At 44.3% G+C, this 21,425-nt stretch overlaps 2 protein-coding genes and 1 non-coding gene across 3 annotated transcripts; 2 read left to right on the top strand and 1 right to left on the bottom strand.

Moving 5' to 3' along the window:
• The first annotated feature begins 5,725 nt into the window (after positions 1-5,725).
• LOC123427494 (DNA-binding protein MNB1B-like) lies at positions 5,726-7,647 on the top strand. The gene is made up of 7 exons (XM_045111562.1): positions 5,726-5,995; positions 6,118-6,201; positions 6,280-6,337; positions 6,454-6,498; positions 6,965-7,027; positions 7,132-7,224; positions 7,322-7,647. The coding sequence occupies exons 1-7, from the start codon at positions 5,967-5,969 to the stop codon at positions 7,334-7,336; spliced, it is 387 nt and encodes a 128-aa protein (XP_044967497.1). The 5' UTR covers positions 5,726-5,966; the 3' UTR covers positions 7,337-7,647.
• A 398-nt stretch (positions 7,648-8,045) lies between these two features.
• On the bottom strand, positions 8,046-18,344 carry LOC123427493. The gene is made up of 24 exons (XM_045111561.1): positions 18,018-18,344; positions 15,776-15,909; positions 15,568-15,652; positions 15,402-15,455; positions 15,214-15,305; positions 15,024-15,127; positions 14,510-14,582; positions 13,993-14,374; positions 13,056-13,373; positions 12,782-12,973; positions 12,579-12,671; positions 12,435-12,492; positions 11,609-11,721; positions 10,907-11,153; positions 10,665-10,783; positions 10,460-10,584; positions 10,254-10,368; positions 10,082-10,137; positions 9,687-9,780; positions 9,424-9,616; positions 9,135-9,233; positions 8,863-8,981; positions 8,584-8,646; positions 8,046-8,365 (listed from the first exon to the last, which is right to left on the bottom strand). The coding sequence occupies exons 1-24, from the start codon at positions 18,054-18,056 to the stop codon at positions 8,261-8,263; spliced, it is 3,072 nt and encodes a 1,023-aa protein (XP_044967496.1). The 5' UTR covers positions 18,057-18,344; the 3' UTR covers positions 8,046-8,260.
• TRNAT-CGU lies at positions 15,962-16,033 on the top strand. The gene has a single exon. It is a non-coding gene; the product is annotated as a tRNA-Thr (tRNA).
• Positions 18,345-21,425: the final 3,081 nt, after the last annotated feature.

The raw sequence follows: 21,425 nt of genomic DNA, 5'->3' as shown, positions 1-21,425 counted from the left end.
GCACGGTATGCTTGTGATGTGATATGGCCAACGATGTGATGTGATACATTGGGTGTATGAGATGATCATGTTGTAATAGTTAATATCGACTTGCACGTCGATGGTACGGCAACCGGCAGGAGCCATAGGGATGTCTTTAAACTAACGTTTGTGCTTGCAGATGCGTTTACTATATTGCTAGGACGTAGCTTTAGTAGTAATAGCATGAGTAGCACGACAACCCCGATGGCGACACGTTGATGGAGATCATGGTGTAACGCCGGTGACAAGAAGATCGTGCCGGTGCTTTGGTGATGGAGATCAAGAAGCGCATGATGATGGCCATATCATGTCACTTATGAATTGCATGTGATGTTAATCCTTTATGCACCTTATCTTGCTTAGAACGACGGTGGCATTATGAGGTGATCTCTCACTAAAATTTCAAGACGAAATTGTATTCTCCCCGACTGTGCACCGTTGCGATAGTTCTTTGTTTCGAGACACCACGTGATGATCGGATGTGATAGACTCAATGTTCACATAGAACGGGTGCAAAACAGTTGCACACGCGGAACACTCGGGTTAAGCTTGACGAGCCTAGCATGTGCAGACATGGCCTCGGAACACATGAGACCGAAAGGTCGAGCATGAATCGGATAGTTGATATGATTAGCATAGAGATGCTTACCACTGAAACTATTCTCGACTCACGTGATGATCGGGCTTGAGATAGTGGATTTGGATCATGAACCACTCAAATGACTAGAGAGATGTACTTTTTGAGTGGGAGTTCTTAAGTAATATGATTAATTGAACTAATTGTCATGAACATAGTCTAATTGTCTTTGCGAATTACGATGTAGCTTGCGCTATAGCTCTACTGTTTTTATATGTTCCTAGAGAAAATTTAGTTGAAAGTTGATAGTAGCAAACTTTGCAGACTGAGTCTGTAAAACCGAGGATTGTCCTCGTTGCTGCGCAAAAGGCTTATGTCCTTAATGCACCACTTGGTGTGCTGCACCTCGAGGTCTTTGTGCGCGTAGGAAATTTTTTGTTTCCCATGCTACGTTTCCCAACAAGATCATCCGTGCAGACCGCCGTTGCTGAACCGCCTCGTCTTCTTCTTACGCCGGCGTCAACATGGATTTTTACACATCCTGTTGGTGGAGCTCTTGGTCTCGCCGCATGCGATCTCGCCATCTGCGGAGCCGCTGTAGGAACCGGGTGACCTCCCTTCCTTCTATCACTTTCAGTTCGGATATGTAGCTGTAGACAAACATCTTGGTAGCTTGTGGAGATTGAAAGATACCTTCATGGATCGCTTTGCGCCGTGGGTGCCATGTCGCCCAGAGTGTGACCGTCAGGAGTATGAATTGTTCATGTGTTAAAGCCTCCATGGGGGTGAAGAGACACTGCTTGGCATTTAGTTCTATTGTTGCCATCACTTTAGCCACAACTTCCTCGTCCACAGGAGCCCATGTACACCTGGCCACCGTGCAGTTTATTATTGAGTGCCTCCACGAGTCCGGCGAACCACACAGACCGCACCCCGAATTATCTCACATATGACTATGGGTCCTCACATCTTCTGTTGGTAAAGAATGTTTAGAGAGCCTCCACAAGAACATCCAAACTTTCCCGATACCTTTGTTTCCCATAGAGTTTTCCAGGCCCTTCCTCCCTTGTGATCGAAGAACCAGGGAAGTGCTCAAGCCAAGCTTCACGTTGTCTCCTTGTCGCCACCAGCATACGGTACGCGGACCGGGCAGTGAAGTTTCTGTTTCCTTCAAAGTTGCAACACCAAAAATCTGGGAGGTTCATTGTGTTGAGCGGTATGGAGAGTATGGTGCGAACATCCATAGGCATAAGCACTTGTTCAACTTTATGTCGATTCCAGGAAGTTTTCGTATGGTCAATAAGGCCACGGACTTTGGATGGTAGATCTATGACCCGAGAACCATACAGCCTCAACATTTCATCTCTCGAGAGCCAAGTATACTCCGAGATATTGATTGTCTCCCATTTACCGACTCTCTTGATAAGTCCCTATTTAAGAGTGTCCCGACGACCGCTCGCCATATTTGGCTTGGGTGATTACCAAGCAGAGCATGCAAGATATCAGTGTTTGGGAAGTAAACACTCTTCAGCAGGCGTGCACTCAGAGAGTCAGGATTCTGAAGCAATCTCCAAGCTTATTTAGCCAACATCACTAAGCTAAGGATCTCAAAATGTTTGAAACCAAGGCTGCCCATTCCCTTAGGTTGTGTCATTGTTTTCCACGATACTCAGTGTGGCGTGTGTTTACCATCCTTGCTTCCCCACCAGAACTTCCTAATCAACATATTTCAATGTTTACATAGGCCCCTCGGTAGCTTAAAGCAAGACATAGAGAACACATGGACCTCTTGAGCGATAGATTTGACCAACACCTCTTTCCCCGCAGAAGACATGGTGTTTTCTAACCACCCCTGCACCTTGTTACAAAGCCTGTCCTTTAGGTACTTGAAGGCCCCACTTTTCGAGTTACCAATATCTGATGGCATCCCCAAGTACTTCTCATTAAGAGTTTCATTAGGAACATTGAGCAAGCCCTTGATATTTGCCCTAGTAACCTCTAGAACACCTTTCTTAAAGAAAATGGAGGATTTTGACATATTTATGCGTTGCCCCGAAGCTTGACAATACGTGTCCAGAGCTTGGTTCACCTCATTGGCTCCCACACTGTTTGACTTGAAGAATAGCACACTATCATATGCAAATAGAAGATGGTTAACTGGTGGAGCCAACAGTGTCACGTGAATACCATGCAAATTTGACGACTCTCCTTGTGTTTTTAACAGGCATGCAAGGCCCTCTCTGCTAGCAAGGACAAGTATGGTGAAATTGGGTCACCTTGTCTAATTCCTCTTGTAGGCACAAATTTCTCTGACTTCTTTCCATTGATCATAACTGAAAAAATGACTGTAGTAACTAGGCTCATTCCAATTTGGACCCGCCTCTCCGAAAAGCCTAGTTTGAGCATAATTGCTTCGAGATATGGCCATTCAACCCTATCATAGGCCTTCATCATATCAAGCTTCAAGGCACAACCATAGTGCTTTTTTTTCCTTGATTCTTTTCATGAAGTGCACACATTCATAGGCATTTATGATGTTGTTAGTAATTAGCCGTCCTGGCACAAACGCTGACTTCTCCTTAGAAATTATATCACGCAACAATAACTTTAGCCGGTTGGAGATGACTTTCGAAGCAATTTTGTAAAGCACATTACACAAGCTTATTGGACGGAATTGTGACAGGAGGGTGGCATTTTTAACCTTGGGGATCAAGACAAGAACCGTTTCATTTATGTAGGTCGCAGATTCTGTGCCAGCCACTATTTTGAGCACCACATTAGTAATGGTCTTCCCACATGTGTCGCAATGATGTTGGAAAAAGTGTGCCGAAAAAATGTGTGTGCCTGGCGCCTTAGTCGGGAACTTTTGAAATAGTGTTGTTTTAGCCTCCTCCCCCTTGTATGGAGCATTCAATATGTAATTCATACTCTGTGTAACCTTCTTCGGAACCGTGGCGAGGACTTGTTCCATATTGGTCGTTCCCCCAGAGGTGTAGAGATCCTTGTAAAAGGATGTAGTCATCTCCTCTATTTCTCTCATGTCCTCGGTCAGCTGGCCATCCGGTTTTTGCAGCATCCTAATATGATTTTTCCTCCTCCGACGGCTGGCCCTAAGGTGAAAGAAGTAAGTGTTTTTATCCCCATGAATTAGCCAGTCAGCTCTGGCCGGCTGCCTCCAAAGGATCTCCTGCCGGTGGTACAACTCAACTAGTCGATCGTTGATCTTAATCTCGCCATGCGTAGGTCCAGTATGTCTAGGAACTGCATGCATGATCTGTAGTTCTCGTTTTAGGGTAGAAATTTCATTGCAAACGTTCCCAAAGTGTTGCGGATCCCATGTAGCCAGCTCGCCATACAACGACTGGAGCTTTTCCCTGACAGTGATGACAGAATCTCGTGGGGATAGGCCCCATTCATTTTGTGTTACTAGTGTGAGCGACGGGTCTCTCTCCCAAAAAAGCTCATGCTTGAACGCTCGAGATGGCCTTCTGCATGCTTGGGTATCGTGCCAACATAGAAGGACCGATACGTGGTCTGATGTCACGACATTCAGATGCTCCAGCACCACCAGGGGAAACGCCAAGGTCCAAGCTGGGTTGGCCACGCACCTGTCCAACCTAACTCGTGTATAAGTACCTCCGGCAACTTTTTTCTCCAAAGTCCATGCATTTCCTTTATATCCTTCAATCATTTTGTTCCGTATGTAGACCCTTAGTGAAATCGCTTAAAAGACTTATATTTAGGAACGGAGGAAGTATGTCTGAAAGTCCACAAATGTCCAATGCATCGCGAAACACATGCATTTGAGCTTGGTTGCGAGCACAAATGCCTTCATGTTCATGCCCGTGGAGCACTTCATTAAAGTCACCAATAACCATCCATGGGTGATTTGCAATTCCGGCTATACCTTTTAGCATGTCCCATGTTTGATGTCTCGGTGTTGCTTGTGCTTGGCCATAGACGAAAGCAATTATGGTATGTATCTCTACCAACTCATCGACAAGCACATCAATGTGATATTTCGAGTAACTAATAACTTCTAACTTTATTTCATCATTCGAGAATATTCATAACCCTCCACTTCTGCCAGAGCCGCTTACAACAAAACTTTTATTATACCCTAGGGTGCCTACCAAAATATCCACATGAGAACCCTCTATTTGAGTTTCTAACATACACACTATAGAGGGGGGGGGGCAAATTGCTTCGATAGGTCTCGAAGCTCTCGGACTATTGCAGGTTTGCCAGCCCCATGACAGTTCCATACTAGGCAACTCATTGCGCTAGGCGCAACCCCGCTAGGGTCCTGCCAAACGCGCATCAGTAACATTGATTTTCACACAGACTCGTAGAAATTACCTTCGGAATCCTGGTACTTCGGTTCAGCGAAGACAAATTCGCTAATGGGGGCAGCCATGGACTTGATCAGAGGGAAGTATCCCTTGGGGAAATCATGGATTTGAGCCCAGATCTCAACCTCGTCCAAGGTGATCGCCGAAGGTCTCGTGAACCCATCATAGGGCGCCACCATCACTTCCTTGCCCTTGTAGGTCCAAGGACCATCTTCCATGTCTCGCTCCCAATCGCCGAGGCACATGAATTGCATGGTGTACAGGTTATCCTCGAGTAGGCGGATTTTGACTTTTTTTGCGAGATCCCACGCTACCCTTATGTTTCTATAGAACCAATATTGACTATAGGGTTTTTTCGTGTGAACCCTAGCGATCGCCATCCACCTGGTTGCTTCCGCATGAAGACCCGCGTCGTTCACCAGCACGTCTTGCAGGTTTTCCGCGTTCAAACCCAGTTCTTCCATCATGGTCTCCAGATCGGTTGTCGCCAAGCCCGACCCAGAGGCCCCCTTATCCATGAGATCTCTTGTCCGAATAGAAGGTCCGCGGGTTGTGGAGTTCCCAAGCACGTCCCGCTCCGACGACCCAGAGCCAGCCGCCGGGAGGGGAAGCTGCAGGGGATGTCGATCTCTACGGTGAGGGTGACCGTCGCCGTCGCCGAGAGGAGAGAGAAACCCTAACTAGAGGGGAATAGTTTGTTTCTTTGTTTTTGTTTTTTTAGATGAGCCAGCAAGCCGCTTCAAAGCGGCAAATTTCGCACCGGGCTGCTCGGAACAAAAAGGTCCAGGTGTGCAGAGCCGGTCCAGTTTTTCTCGGCCCAGTGCCAACTGCCAAGGCTTCCACCACCGATCGTGACCACCATCCCCACGAGGCCACTCCACCACCACACGTCGCATTCTCCCCCTTTCGTTGTCCTTCCCCGTCTCATTCCCTCCGCTCCCCAATCCGCAGCAGTTCCGCGCCGAAGCCCTAACCCTCCCCAGAGCCCTAGCCGCTCGCCGCCCCGCCCCGCCACCATGAGGTCCAAGGCCAACGGCGACGCCGCGTAAGTCACCTTCTCCTGCTCCCCAGTCTCCTCTTCCTGGCCCGTTAACGTTCACGTCTTTCGGTTGTGGTACCGACTAACTTGGCCTTCGGTTCCGCTGCTTCCGTGGTGGTGCGCTGCAGGTTCAAGGCCTCCGGCAAGAGCAAGACGGCCACCGGCGGCGTCACCAAGCCGAAGCGCGCCCCGACCCCCTTCTTCGTCTTCCTGTAAGCCCTCCCTCCCCGCCTCCTCTCCCAGATCTATTCGTCTCCGTACTCTAATATTTGTTGAAACTTCGGCGGCAGGGCTGAGTTCAGGCCGCAGTACATGGAGAAGCACCCCGAGGCAAAGGGCGTCGCTGCCGTGAGTCTCCCACTCTTCTGCTAGTCTATTTCTAGGGTTTAGCTTCTAGGGTTTCGCTTCGATGGATCCTGGCTCATAAGTGTGTGTATGTGCTGCTTGTTTATTTTTCCTTTTAGGTTACCAAGGCGGCCGGGGAGAAGTGGCGCAGCATGTCGGATGAGGTTTGTCTGGTTTTTGCACTGCTTATGAAATTTATATTGTGGAGAGTCGCTCCGGCGCTGGCCAAAAAATAACACTAGGTTGTCGTGCCCGTTGCATTAAATATACAACTAATTTGTAGTCTGTTGCCCCAAGATATGATAAAACAGCGAGTCTCTGTTACAGTGTCAGTATGTCGGAATATGGATGAGGTTTATATGATTTTTGCAGTGCTTATGTAATTAGTGTTGGTGGATACCTGTCCAGTGCCATTATATTTGCTGCAACTTACCAAAACAACACCCAAGCTGTGCTCTGTTAGGCCGAACTGATAACGCCGTCAGTCTATACCACAATGTTCTGGCCTTCTAAAAACTTCTGTGCAGGGTCAGCAAAGGGAACACAGAAAATATGTTATCCTTTATCAGTCTGTTTTTAAAGGGAAGATGAATTGTTTGATCCTAAACTGGTAATGCATGTCTTGTTCAGGAGAAGGCAAAGTATGGTGGGAAGAAGGCAGATGCACCAGCGAGCAAGGCTGTGAAGAAGAAGGTATTATACCGTGTCTGCCATGAATCTTGTGACGTTATGCTTGTACTACTATGCATTCAAATATATCAGTTTTGGGGTAATAATGGTGTATTTCATTTTATCAGGAGAGCACCACCTCCAAGAAGGCCAAGACCGATGCTGATGAGGAGGAAGAAGGTTCTGACAAGTCCAAGTCTGACGTTGAGGATGATGCTGAGGTATATAAAATTCATGCATCACTTTAGGTGGCATACATTGCAGTGCCAATGTATTTTACTTATTGTTGCTAACATATGTTTGATTGGCTTATTGCAGGACGACGAGGAGTAAATAGTGGATGAGGGAACAGCAGTGGTGCAAATCAGCGCGTGCTGCTTAGGGCTTAGCTGCCATGTCAATGTCCTTATGATGTAATGTTATGTGAGGAGAATGTTTAGATGCGTACTCCTGGTCTGCGGCATGCTGGAGGAGTCTCTGTTTGACTAGTAGCGAAGAAAAGCCTAAAACCCTTGACTGCTTATCTTTCGTGGACCTCCGCAGCATGTGGAAACCGTTATTATGCTTGTTTTTATCTACTGGTCTGATGACTAGCCCGCTGTTGGCTTGCTGTTAATTGTTGGCCGTCTTGTGTTCTCCTTTCACTTTCTTATTGCTTCTCATGGTCCTTCAGATGTTCTGGCAGGATGCACTTGTGCTGCACTTGCTCTTGAGTCTTGTGCAGCAAATTTTTGTTTATTACCTCCCTCTGTTTCTAAATAAAAGACTTTATAGTCTGCCTTTTGCTCCATATAGTCTGCATTGGAATCTCTAAAAAGCATTATATTTAGGAATGGAGGGAGTATAACATTGTCCCCAATTGCTTTTCTCAAGTTGACCAATGGCCGTCTGTTGTAACATTTTGCAGTCAGGACATCATTAGTTTTTTTTTTACTTGGACGGGAATTTAAATCGGTGCTAGTTGCTGGCTTCCCCTGGTGGTTGTGTTGGCATAGTGCAGCTTGTAACCATGAAGCGTGGTATTATCTTCATCAGACCTGAATACGTTAAGTTTGCCCATGTATTAAACAATCCAAATTTGTGCAGTGAAACAATTGATGGTGTAAGGTACTTATGATCCTTTGTTTGCTACCAACAAAATCATTTTAAGAAGTGTAGAGGACTCTTATCTACAGCTGACCGCACAACAAGTGCAGTTGGCCATCTCAAACAAACATAAAAAGGAGGACTTTATACAATTGGATATAGCTGCCGTTGCTACGTTGAGCTCTTCTCGTTCTTCGTGGTTCGGAGCAGTTCTTTCGCCATTGATGAGAAGGATTGAGCGCCATGAGCCATATCTGCGGACCGAAGATTAATGCCCTGCGGGAAGCACATTTGTACATGTTAATGCCCTTTCAGTTTATGCAGAATGTTCTTTATGAGTGTCTTCCCTGACTATTCATATGGAAATTGGAAAGTTTTGCAAAACATAAGGAAATTGGGAATGAGTGGATGACAGAAAAGTTTTGTTTCGAAACTTAATTATGTGTAGGCCCCCTCGCAGAGCAGTATCAGTAGGGAAGCAAAAGGATGTTTACCTCCAATTTTTTTATGTTCTCTTGCAGCTTGTTTCCAATCATTTTTGGAACACTGGTTGAGTCCTGTTCAGATCAACAATGAAGGAATGGTAAGTGAATGCATCAACTAGTCACATTTCTTTCCTTGAGGGGAAATAGTCTATTATGTTGTGCATTATTCTACGCATGGGTAATATGATTCCATGTAGATGCTCATCAACCGGAGTTGATCAGCCTGTCTATGTACATAAATGTGCAGGTCATGATTTTGATGATAAACTGTCGCTTTTATGCACTCACATCACTTGTTGCATATCCATACTTCATCTTTATCTGGTCAACTTGTCTAATTGAAGGTTCATCTTCAGGCTTCTTATTTTCTGTATTCACCTTTTCTTCTGTTCTGGGCTTCAGTTTTCCTGCGTATCAAAGATTTGAACAACATATCACACTTAAATAGTTGAACTAGAGTTCTAATTTTACCCCCGCAGAAAAAAAAGTTCTAATTGTACAACGCCATGCCTTGGATTACAAGGTTATGTATAACCATCTTATTATAATACTTTTCTCACCTCTAAGAGCCTGGAGTCCCTTGCTGAATTTCTGTTTGCTTAGACCTGGGAAGTGTGGTCCTTTCTGCTTTTGTGTGTTATCTTCAATGTCGATATCATCTTGAGAAAGAAACATACTAGAGTAAGTATACCGAGACAATGTAATAGTTCCTCTAAAAGGAAGTAGTGTAATAAGAGAAGTGTTCTAAAAAGCAATAGCCAGGCATACAATGTGGTAGTGCCTAGCGCCTAGTTGGGCTAGGCGGGAGGAAGGCATGTAGGGCCTTTTAGAATTGTGAACATCGCATACCTATGTCTAGCTCAATATTTTCATTATCTTTCAGTGAACTGCTCCTTCTCGCAGATGGTGGAGTGAAGTTCGCCGATGAAAATATTGAGGCCAGTTCTTCAGAAGTTGTTGCGGTGAACTGTCCATTGCCATTTTCATCACTCTCGTTGGCCTTGCTCCCTTTAGTGTCTTTCATAATCATCCCAAATAAGCCCTGGAGAATTTCCATTATCAGAAAGAAAGATACACAGATGCCTCAACTGACCATAAGATTAATCAGTTACCTTTTTCTTTTCTTTGGGAGACTTCACCACATAGGAAGATTCTTCCCTGAGCGGGCGGTCTTTTCTGTATACCATATTAATATTGTCTACATGCCTGTGTACAAACCGCACTAATTAGATAACTATACTAAGAAGTCTGAAAGGAACCAGTAAGAGAAGTGTTTGTTTTCTTCTCATTGAAATCATAGAACAAAAAAAAACCCCTAAGTTTAGCTCGAAATAAATTATGAAATCATTGTGCCAGCTATTTGATGATCAGAACAGGAGCTCTAGAATGGCTCATTGCCTTATTGGGTCTCTAGTAGTGCATGCACTAAATTGCAAAGCTCCAATGTTGCTAAACAAAGTCAATTATTCATCATCACCACAGTTATAAACTAAGCATGCTACCATACCTGTAGATGTCATCCTGGCAGAGAGTAGAGAAAAAATATGTCGCCTCCCCCTTAATCTGTACAATCAAAGAAACTAATTATAACTGAAAGCTACTTTTAAAATCATGAATAGAGTTATACTGAAGTTACCACTAAGGTGTATCAAAAAGTAAAGTGATAGTGCAATCCATACCAAGATGATTTCTCCATCAGATGAACATGTTATGGAACTAGAGGAATTCAAGTTTTTTGAATGTACAAAACCTCGTAAAGAGGCTTCCTTCAACAAGGATAAATCTGGGAGGGACCTGCAGTTTCATAAATACACTAGAATTCATCGACTTCATTTGAATGCCCTCGACCCCTCATGCAAAGTTTTCAACTCAGCTGTTACCTCACCTTGTTTCTACTTTTCCATTGGAGAAGACTAGTACAATTCCAATTTCAGAAGAAGCACTATGGATAAGAGATGCAAAACAACAGCTACCATTTAACTTTTTCTTATTAGTTATCTTCTTCATTCCCTGCACAAAGGAAAGCTGCACGATGAACATCAAAACTCACATAAAAATAGAACTTCTGAGATAACTGGAAACAGAAATACCTGAATCGCATGGCTCAAGGAAAATAAGCGGATTGCATCTTCCGTGCAAAGCAACAGGGAAGATTCCTTCAATGCCGTACCATGGTTATCAGATACTGGTGCTTCATTTGACGATAACTCTGCATGATGGCATTATCTGGCTTTAGAATGGCATAATACTGCGGTAATACTACCATGAGAATGGGGTTGATGGGTAGATATTACAAAAAATCTGGATTATTACGCAGGATCATATAGCTCACCCAATGTCTGCAACAGAAGGGCTCTTGTGGGTCTGTTTGTCTGAACTGGGTTGGCATTCAAAAGTTTTCCAGTTTCTTCCTCGAGAATACAAATAGAAGAATCTTCCATTCCTACTATCAGAAGATCCTTATCGTACCCATTGTGGCTGTAGAGTTCAAATTGCAAGGAAGCAATTCCACCAGATACACGACACTCAAGCTGTTTCTGATACAATATAGTAGCATCATCTACCTTGATAACTGATACCTGAAACATGTTTTTCCAGATATGTCATCTTGTTGGTTGAATAATGAGCCCAAATGTTGAGTTGAATAACCATATTTAAGGAACTACAATCATTAACATACTAAATACTACACACATGACACGAGTCACTTCATATCAAGAATGGCAAACTGCAAAGTCTTAGAAGAAGTAATCACTATTTTGCTTAGCAAGATTCTAAAAGTTGTTGAACTGCAAGCACTAACCATTTAACTTTAAAATCTTCTGTGAGATCGCATATCAAACACTGATATTTAATAGCCTTGAGTCTGAAATTTGACTATCATAAACAAAGTGATAAATTTTTAGTGGTACTATTTTTGAACTGTGATACTATGCTAGAGGTATAAGCGATTTGTTGTGTTGATTAAATGATGCTCCGAACCTAATAGTTCCGAAAAGTCGAGAGAGTTTTGTACAATGGACAAATTTCTTACAATTCCTTTTTCTGTCCCAACAGCAAAATGCTTCGAGTTAGAGATCATAGAGGTTGAGGTTACAGCTCCCTTGAGCTTTATACTTCTTGCATCATAGTTATCCCCTTGCTTTCCTGATGAGTCACAAAGATGTTGGTTAATTAACAGAGAGAAACTTCATAAGTCCTAGATATAAAAACATTATTAAAAAGATGCATCAATTAGATCATAAGATCAAAAAGTGCCAAACTGCTGACAACCATTTATTAAGATTATCTCATAGAAAATATATAAATTGTCTCTACTTGTAGACACCAAAATCAACCAATCACATATAACTTCTAAGAAACTCCACACTGTACATCTGTCCTTATTGTGAAACGAATGCAACAAGTCTGCATCATCTGTTCACTGCTAATTGCTAAAAGAGGTCCTTGATACATTATTCTTCATCTTTTGTTTGTCCAGAGGATGTTTTTAAAATATTACTTTTTGCTAATATAGTAATAATAAGGAGTAATTTTAATTGGAAAGGTTCGTCTATGGAAACCCTAAAACAACTTGATTATGACAGTTCAGAACTCAGTGAGACAAGCTGCAAACTCACGTTTATTTACTGAAAGGAAGTGAGGTTATACTCCAAACGTGCTCCTTAGAAAGGATAATGAATGTATACTCGCTATCCATTAGTTAAATGTTCCAAAAGAATCACTGAATGTGCTAAAATCTAACTGGTACAAACTTCAATAATACTATTGAAATTATTGTAGTGCAGACTCTTCCGTAGAATCAACAACCAAGTTAGTATGTATATAGATAGAAGCACAACCCCTGAGTAAATTGGTACCTTGTAAAAAGGATAATATATTGCCGCTAGAGTCCTTTCTGAATGTGATTATGCGGACCTGGAAAGAAGAAATAAATTTCAATGCACTGGACGTGTATTAAACACATAAACTAAACACCACCTTGTAACCATGGAATAGTTTACCGTTCCACTATGATCTCCAGATATAAGAATACTGGAGGGCATATCAAACTGCAATGAAGTAATACATGCTCCACTTGATGTATTGTCTTCATGCTGTGAAATGATTAGCTGGTGAGTAGAATGAAGTCGAGCATAGCTGTTCGTATAAAAATTTATATTTTTATTGTGGAACACTTAGCAAAACAGTTGTGATTTGAAGTTACCTGCTGCCTTATCATAAAAATCTGCAGCAGAAGAGGACATGATGCATCCCAAAAGCTTATGGTTCCATCCATATGTCCAGTTATATAAAGATTCCTGGTCTTATGGATGTTGCTAAAACTTGCAGAAATCTGACCTTTATCCTTCATTGAAAGCAGCCATGGATATTTGGAGGCCAATGATGAAAAATAATCCTGTCCGTTAAAAAAGATGAAGCTGTTGGTCAAAGACTTCATAGTTGTTTTGCGAGACATATTTTTACAAATCTATACATGCCTCATTAGTTATTATTGTACGGTCACTTGTGTAGAACTTTGCAACGTTGATGCCCGAATCACCATACGGCTGTTTCACAAATGAATGGCTTGGAAGTGTTGGTGGTGATCTAGACTGAGATTGAAGGAGGTAGCGCTCAATTTCTGAATCATCGTATAAACAGATTTGACCAGATTTCAACAAGAGAACAAGAGCACTTTGTCTTTGCTTATTTGGGTCGCTAAGGCCTGTAACAAACTCCATTCCTTGACAAGCTTCTGTCAGGGGTAATACCATCTTTACAATTCGAGATTCACTCTCTTCATTCAGAATCAGGACCTGCGTTCAGAGAACACAAATGAAAAGTTGAGCAAAGATGCATTTCTCACTGAGCAAAATACCAAGACATCCTATCCATGTAAACCGTCACGATATTTTTCAGAAAGAAACTGACTGTTCTAAGTTCAGGTAATGCTTAGAAAATAGACCTTTTGTCTGGTTGCTTGAAAATAACAAACAATCTGTTGCCATTTGGGTGGGAATTTACTTTGAGTACCCATCAATTTTTAATTATTCAAACCAGTCAGCCCCAAAACCAGTAGATCATCCAGTCTAAATCGGTCCCTAGAAAATGTAATACTGAGAATAAAAATCATACAAAGGCTTTCCTTATAGATCATGCAAAGACATACCATCATTCTTGAATGGAACTGCACATTAAAATAAAATCAGTATTTGATAACCTGATAGTTATTTAGTGATAGTCCTGGCAGGCAGATATGATGATATTTACTGCTCCAATTATTTGCAATCCGCTAAAGTTTGCTAAGACATGATGTAAGTTCGAATAACAAAAAAGTCATTTGGGATAACAATATCCATAAAGCATGCACTTGAAAGTATGGCAGGCCATCAGGAACATCATAAAGCCACTATGAGAATATTTCAGTGTTTCTACCTGATATAGGTATGCTTGTTCGCTGAATCCGTTAATATACAAACGTCCAGACTTCCCATCACCAGGTACCCACCTCAAAGTGACTATTGGCACCTTGTCTAGCTTGTATCCAAGGTTAAGCCTCTGAATAGGTAGATTCTGATTACTCAAAGATGAGGAATTTTCTGCACTGAAAATATCAGGAACAGCCCAAAGATAGATATCACCACTGTCATATCCAATAGCAACTTTGCTTCCCTTGGTACACGCCCAGCATGACGATGTCACATTTTTATCCTCCTGGTGCAATTGTTGTTGCGTAGTTCTACCGGATACGAATACCACTTTGCTTGCCTTAATATCCCATAAAGTCATGACACCATCTCTGAAGATAATGAGCAACCTGAGAGGAAGAGTGTACCTTAATGAGACATTTCACTATGCCTACAAAGGGGTATGAATTATGGAAGATCAACATGAATATGACATGGCCCAAAAGCTGCAATTATTCGTGCCAAACCAAAAGAGACCGACCCACCTGTTAGATTCAGCCAAAGGCTGCGGCGACACAAATGCAACTTCTACCCCATTACCACCATTTGGCGTGGAACCTTCAATAACAGATCGAAGTGAGTCCAAATTTGAATTTAAGTTTCCAATTACATTGGCTCTTATTGAGATGATTGGCATCAGTATTGCTGTTGTGAATTTTCTTTCTGAATATTTAACAAATATCTGAATGGGGGTGATATTTTACATATAACTGCAAACTAACTAATTTTTTTTTGAACAAGGATAAACAAAGTTCAGTATGTAGCTAGCCTTAAGAAAAATGAGTATTCAACATATATATTGATATTCTAGAGACGGCTTATCTTTCCTGATTTGGTTTGCTGCTTTTTTGGTTACAGTTACGTTTCTAGTTCCTTTTGTGATAGTTTCGCTCTGTCCTGGCGTTTTGCTGCGTTTTGGCCTTTGTCTTGGTGCTTTCTCCCTGATACAAAGTGCCGCATTTTGATGCGTGCTGAAGGAAGTAAAAAAAGGCAGCATACCATAAGATTCGGCAAAAGGAATGCAATATGGCAGGTCAACTAGACACCGCTGACCCGAGTCAAGCTTCAACAAGGACACATTTCCAAAACTGTCTCCTGCATATCTGCGCAATCCAGAGTTCTCGTTAGCACATTTAACCCATCAAGATCCATGCCTACGTAGTACATTCAGTAACCAACCATCACTTACATGTAGAAGCTCTTCTGCAGCACTGTAAACGCGGTTATTTGCTTCTCAAAAGGATGCAGATAGCACAGCCTCTTCGTGTCAATGTCCCAGACCTGCATACAATGTGTTTTTTCTTTTCTGAATCAACAACGCTTGGAAAAAGATACCCTGAATGGACCAAGAGAATGAATGTGTGGGAATAGACGTGCCTCGATCTGGTTCTGAGTGCTCACGCTCAGGAGAAGCCCTTGGCCATCGGCGAACTGAAAGGGAGAGTCAAATTAAGCGACATCGATCAAAGTTGAAGCTGGGGGTTCTGCAATGCGGGGCTGGGCACAGAAAGCAACGGGATTGGAAGGAGGTGGTGAGTGGTACCTGCAGGAACTTGGAGGGGATAGGGGAGGGGGACTGGAGCAGCGCCTGCGTGTTGTCGCGGCCGAACAGCTTGATCTGCCCATTCCTGCGGCAGGCGCGCGGCGGAGCAGAGGGCGTCAGCGACGGCGGGGAGAGGACTCCGTCGGAACGGAACGGAAGGGAAGCAAGCAAGCGGGCGTGGGGGTTTGGGGAGCTGTCGGCGGGTTACCTGGTGCCGACGGCGAGGACGTGGAGGAGGGGGTCGTAGGCGAGGAGGGCGGCGTCGGCGGGGACGCCGTAGTGGAAGGCCAGCCGCGGGCTCACGTCCTCGGCGCGCAGCCCGCCGATGCCGCCGCTGTGTTGCTGCGAAGAGACAAAAGACGGATTATGAGCATACGGAAAACGGAACGCTAGTGCTTCCGTAGCATAGTGGTATTGCGTTCGCTTCGTAAGCGAAAGGCCGCGAGTTCGATCCTCGCCGGGAGCTTTTCTTATTTTATTGATTCCTTTTATCTTTTGAATAATTTAAAAATACTCCGTCCGTAAATTAATATAAGAACATTTAAAACACTATTTTAGTAATTTAAATGCTCTTATATTAGTTTACAGAGGAAGTATATCAGATTACTCTGTTTTGTCTTTACTGCACCCTGAGATACTTTCAAACTTTGAATGTTTGTATCTTATTACAAAAATAATAAATGAAGAAAAAGGCCGAGATATGTCCTGGTTCCTACTTGATGTAAGGCCATCCACGTGTCAGCAGGCCCTGCTCCACGAGCCCAGCCGGCCGAGCACATGGCACAGTCACATCGAAACGAGCACGTGGATCTAACAAACGACCAGGTGGCGTGATCCCATTAGCACCGAGAAGATCACGACGCCAACGGGCTTGTACACGCGTCATGCTGCTGCAATTTCAAAAACAAGACCCGTGTCCCTAACTTAATCCCAAGCATCTGATGAATCCCAGTTTTTTTTTCCTCTCTTCTGAAATCATCATAAATCTTTTTTCAAGAGCGAATCGTCATAAATCTCAACTTTGTACCCTACTGTATATGGAGTAGAAAACTGAGAGGGTGTTTGGATCACCAGAGACTAGAGACTAGTAGTAGTCACCTTTAGTCAGTAAACCTCCAAACACACCTGACTAATGGGTGACTAAAACTAGTTTAGTCCCTAGTCACCCCACCCCCAACTAAAAGTGACTAAAGTCTCTTCTCCAATTAATGGCTCATCCTCCCATGCTGGCATGTCAATGAAAGGGAGATAAATGAGAATAATTTAATACAGAGACATTTAATGCTGACTAGTAGTAGTCACCTTCCAAACAGGGCCTGACTAAAAACTTCTAGTCTGACTACTACTAGTCACATGACTAGAGAGTATCCAAACACCCTGAGCGTGTTGCTGTCAGTGCATGGCCTGGTCTCATTTCGTTTTATGCACTTTGTTGCACCTTGCTCGGTTGCCCTACCATGAAGTTATACTAATACCTTTATTAAAAAAAGCAAAGGGTCGAGGCATATGGTGCAAATCATACTGTATTTTGGAGTACTGAAATCGACAGCCGCGACTGAACGCCCGCTGTAAAACAGCCGCCGGTGACTGCAGGCCAAAGCCGGCATGCATGGCCTGCCCTGATGCCTGAACCCAAGCATATACTAGTCAGTATAAGAATAAGCAAATCTCGTTGTGAGACGTTGCCTCGTTGATCTCAAAGGACCGGCCTGCTAGGATATTTTATCTCAACCCTACACTATTGTAATCCATCCAATCCACGCGTCGAACTTGGTCAATCCATCGAAATTTCTTGTCCATCTCGATCGATCGCCCTTACTTTTTTTCACCTCTGCTGTTCGAGCCACGGCACTGCAGGGTGGAATCATTTCCCATTTCAGCAGCGACTAAACAATCGGGCCGTCCTTTGCCTTTGCCTGGGCATTAATGAGGTCACATGGACCTCCAGAGCTGCCTTAAACTTCTGAATCGCCCATGGCTCCATGGCGATGGCATTTGTGGGCGTTTCAAATTTGAAGGGAGCTCGGATCGAAACAAGGACCGGGACACTCCATCTCCGCCTCTCTGACAAGCTGTAGCCACCATTGGGCCACGGCGTGTACGAGGCAACATTCTTTTCTTGTTCCCTCGGCAAAAACGAGAAAAATGAACGGAAAGTGACATTTTCCAAAGGATTACGTGCGAATTCGGTCTGCGGAGAAGGGGGGGAGTGGCATCAACAGCTACTCCCCAATCAGGAAAAGAAACCGTTCTAGGATTACTACTCCTCACCCGCGAATCTCATCTACGTGCTGTAGCAAAATTGTCTTAATCTCTACTCCCTGGTACCACACAGAATCGACCAAGAACAAGGAGGCTGATAAATCGGAGTAGTGGTAAAATGGCAGCGGAGAGCATTGGACTGGATGGGATGGGATCGAGCGAGCGAGCGAGAGAGCGAGAGTGGTTACCTTCTTGGAGGCCTTCTCCACGAGCTTCTTGACGAACATGGCCGATCCACGGCGACCAAGGCAGAGGACACCCAAGAATCCGCTCGCAGATGAACCAGAATCGATTGGCCGAAGCAGCCGTCAACTTGGCCTTCAGGAACAGCAGGATGTAATGAATCGGGGGAAACCCAAGGACGAAACCGTCGATGAAGGCAGGAGGAAGGCGGGGGTGTCAGAGGGACGGGGAGGGAAGGAGGAGTAGTTTTGTGCTGGGAGGGCAGTTAAGGATTAGGTTGAGAACCTGAGATCGGTCGATGCTAATTAACACTGTCTCCCACTGCGGAGTGAGAGGGCGGAGGGGGGTTTAAAAAGGAAGGAGGGAGGCGCCATGCGCCCACCGCAAACCGACGCGGAATAATAATCATCCATCCCGGGCTCCCGGTTCAACGATGGACCAGGGCGCAATCGGGTACGGGCACTTGGCATCGCCACGACGCAACTGAGAAATTAAATCTCTCCCTGAAGACGTGCCTTTTTCGCTTCAACCACCTTCGCTCTTGTTGTCAGCGGAGGAAGGGTAGCGTGGCAGCGAGCCAACTCGCGGCGAACGGATCGGGTCCCAGTCGGTGTGGGGGGTGTTGGCTGATCCTCTGCATATGGGATGTAAATACTGAAGATGGCGCGGCTGGAAGAAGCAGGCAGCGCCGAGGAAGGAAAGGAGTGAGCCGGGCTTGGGGCATGGCGTTGCCACTGGTTGCTTGTTTTGGAGAGGCGCCATTCTTGCTGTTGATAGCGTAGCATTGCCTGGATTCTGGAGAGGCCATAGGTAATCAGTAATGTGATTATCTGCCTCCCCTGTCCTGTTCTACCAAGTGCAAATAGTTGCCAATTTCAGAGATGTGGTGGTAGTAATCGGCTTGCAGCAGGTTCAGAGATTCTGGTGGAGACGACCGGATGGGTGGGTCTCTGTTGGACAACCCACCGTCCACGGATGGTCGGTGCCAACAGGACCAAGGAATGGTACAGTATAGGACGATTTCTCTGTTTTGGACGTGCTTGCCATGTGTCTAACACTCGAGAGGAACGGACAGCACAGGAATATAGGGGTGTAGGGCACACCTACGTGAGCGCGAGGTTAAAGAGCATCTCCAAAGCCCCGCATTCAAAACAGAGATAGCATTTGTCCGTTGTATGTGTCGCGGACAGTGGTGCATAATTACTCCTAATTGTTCACTTGATGAATAGCAATTCGGTTTTTTCATCTCATCTTCCATCACCATCCTTCACATTGGTTTTATCAATTCCTGATAAAAAAAATACCAATCTTTTAAAAAAATTCTACCCATGTTCCAAATGGCAGGAACCAATAATACGATTCCAAACAATAAAATACAATTATGTGGCAATAACTTTTGAATCCTAACTTTTTTAATGCATGGATCCTTTCTAACAATCAAATCTTTATTATTAAATGACAATCAATATGTATTCGTCGTTGATACCTAGCCCCTCCTCAAACGACGACACTCAGTCGCACGACACTAGCCCTATCCCACGCCGCCGCTAGCGGGGTTTTTTTCGTTTGTTTTTCGTTTGACCTCCCACCACCACCCTTCACATTGTTTTTTTTTCACCTCCCAATAAAGACTTCCCAATCTTTCAAAGTTTTCCTAACCAACCATGTTACAAATGGCAAGAACCAATAATACGTTACCAAATAATGAAATCCAATTATGTGGCAATCAATTTTGAATCCTAACTTTCCTAACACATGATCCTTTCTAACAATCAAATCTCTGTTATTAAATGACAATCGATATGTATTAGTCGTTGATACGCAACCCCTCCTCCAACGATGACCGGTAGCCGCAGGACACTAGCCCTATCCCACGTCGCTGCTAGCCGCCTCGACGCCGCGCTGGAGCCCCTCACGGCTATTGGGAGACGGGACACGTTCCTCCACAACGCCGTGATCGGGGGCTTCGCCAGCGCGGGCCTCCCGGGGGCACTCTGGCCGCCTACCGTGGCACACTCGACGCTAAGAGGGTGTTCGACAAAAAGTCGCCAAGGGATATTGTCACATAGAAGACTCCATGGTGGATGGGTATGTATCCAATGGTCTCTCGGGACTCGAGGCGATGACCATGTATTTATTTAGGGTGATGCATGAGTTGCAGCATGCCAGAGTCGGGATTATTTGCCGCCCTTGACGCTTGCTTCCTGGAATATGCGTTGATTTAAAGGCATTGGCTGGAACAAGACATCACGGGCGATGATACGTCCATTTTGCATCATGCTTTCATGTTGATATTTATTGCTTTTTGGGCTGTTATATTACTTATGGTACCATATTTATGCCTTTTCTCTCTTATTTTGCAAGGATTATTTGAAGAGGGAGAATTCAGTCAGCTGGAATTCTGGACTGGAAAAGGAGCAAATCCTAGTCCACTATTCTGCACATCTCCAAATGCCCTGAAAATTTACGTGGATTTTTTCTGGAATATATTAAAAATACTGGGCGAAAGAACTACCGGAGGGGGGCCACCAGGGCCCCACAAGCCCCCACTCCGCCACCACCACCCTGGTGGCGGTGGGCAAGCTTGTGGGCAGCCCACTGGCCCACTAGCCCCCCTCTTTTGCTATATGATGCGCCCTGACCTGGAAAAAATCATAAGGGAGCTTTTTCGTGGTTTCGCCGCCGCCATGGGGCGGAACTTGAGCAGATCCAATCTAGAGCTCCGGCAGGACGATCCTGCCGGGGAAATTTCCCTCCCGGAGGGGGGAATCATCGCCATCGTCATCACCAACTCTCCTCTCGTCGGAGGGGAGGCATCTTCATCAACATCTTCATCAGCACCATCTCCTCTCTAATCCCTAGTTCATCTCTTGTAACCAATCTTCGTCTCGCAACTCAGATTGGTACTTGTAAGGTTGCTAGTAGTGTTGATTACTCTTTGTAGTTGATGCTAGTTGGATTACTTGGTGGAAGAGTTTATGTTTAGATCCTTGATGCTATTCATTACACCTCGGGTCATGATTATGATTATGTCTTGTGAGTAGTTACTTTTGTTCCTGAGGACATGGGATAAGTCATGCTGATAATAGTCATGTGAATTTGATATTCGTTCGGTATTTTGATATGCTGTATGTTGTTTTTCCTCTAGTGGTGTTATGTGAACGTCGACTACATAACACTTCACCATATTTGGGCCTAGAGGAAGGCATTGGGAAGTAGTAAGTAGATGATGGGTTGCTGGAGTGACAGAAGCTTAAACCCCAGTTTATGCGCTGCTTCGTGAGGGGCTGATTTGGATCCACTAGTTTAATGCTATGGTTAGACTTTGTCTTAATTCTTATTTTGTAGTTGCGGATGCTTGCGAGAGAGGTTAATCATAAGTGGGATGCTTTTCCAAGTAAGGGCAGTACCTA

Source organism: Hordeum vulgare, chromosome 2H (genome assembly GCF_904849725.1).
Source record: "Hordeum vulgare subsp. vulgare chromosome 2H, MorexV3_pseudomolecules_assembly, whole genome shotgun sequence".
In the NCBI taxonomy this organism is placed as follows: Eukaryota; Viridiplantae; Streptophyta; class Magnoliopsida; order Poales; family Poaceae; genus Hordeum; species Hordeum vulgare.
This window is presented reverse-complemented; position numbering and strand designations above follow the sequence as displayed.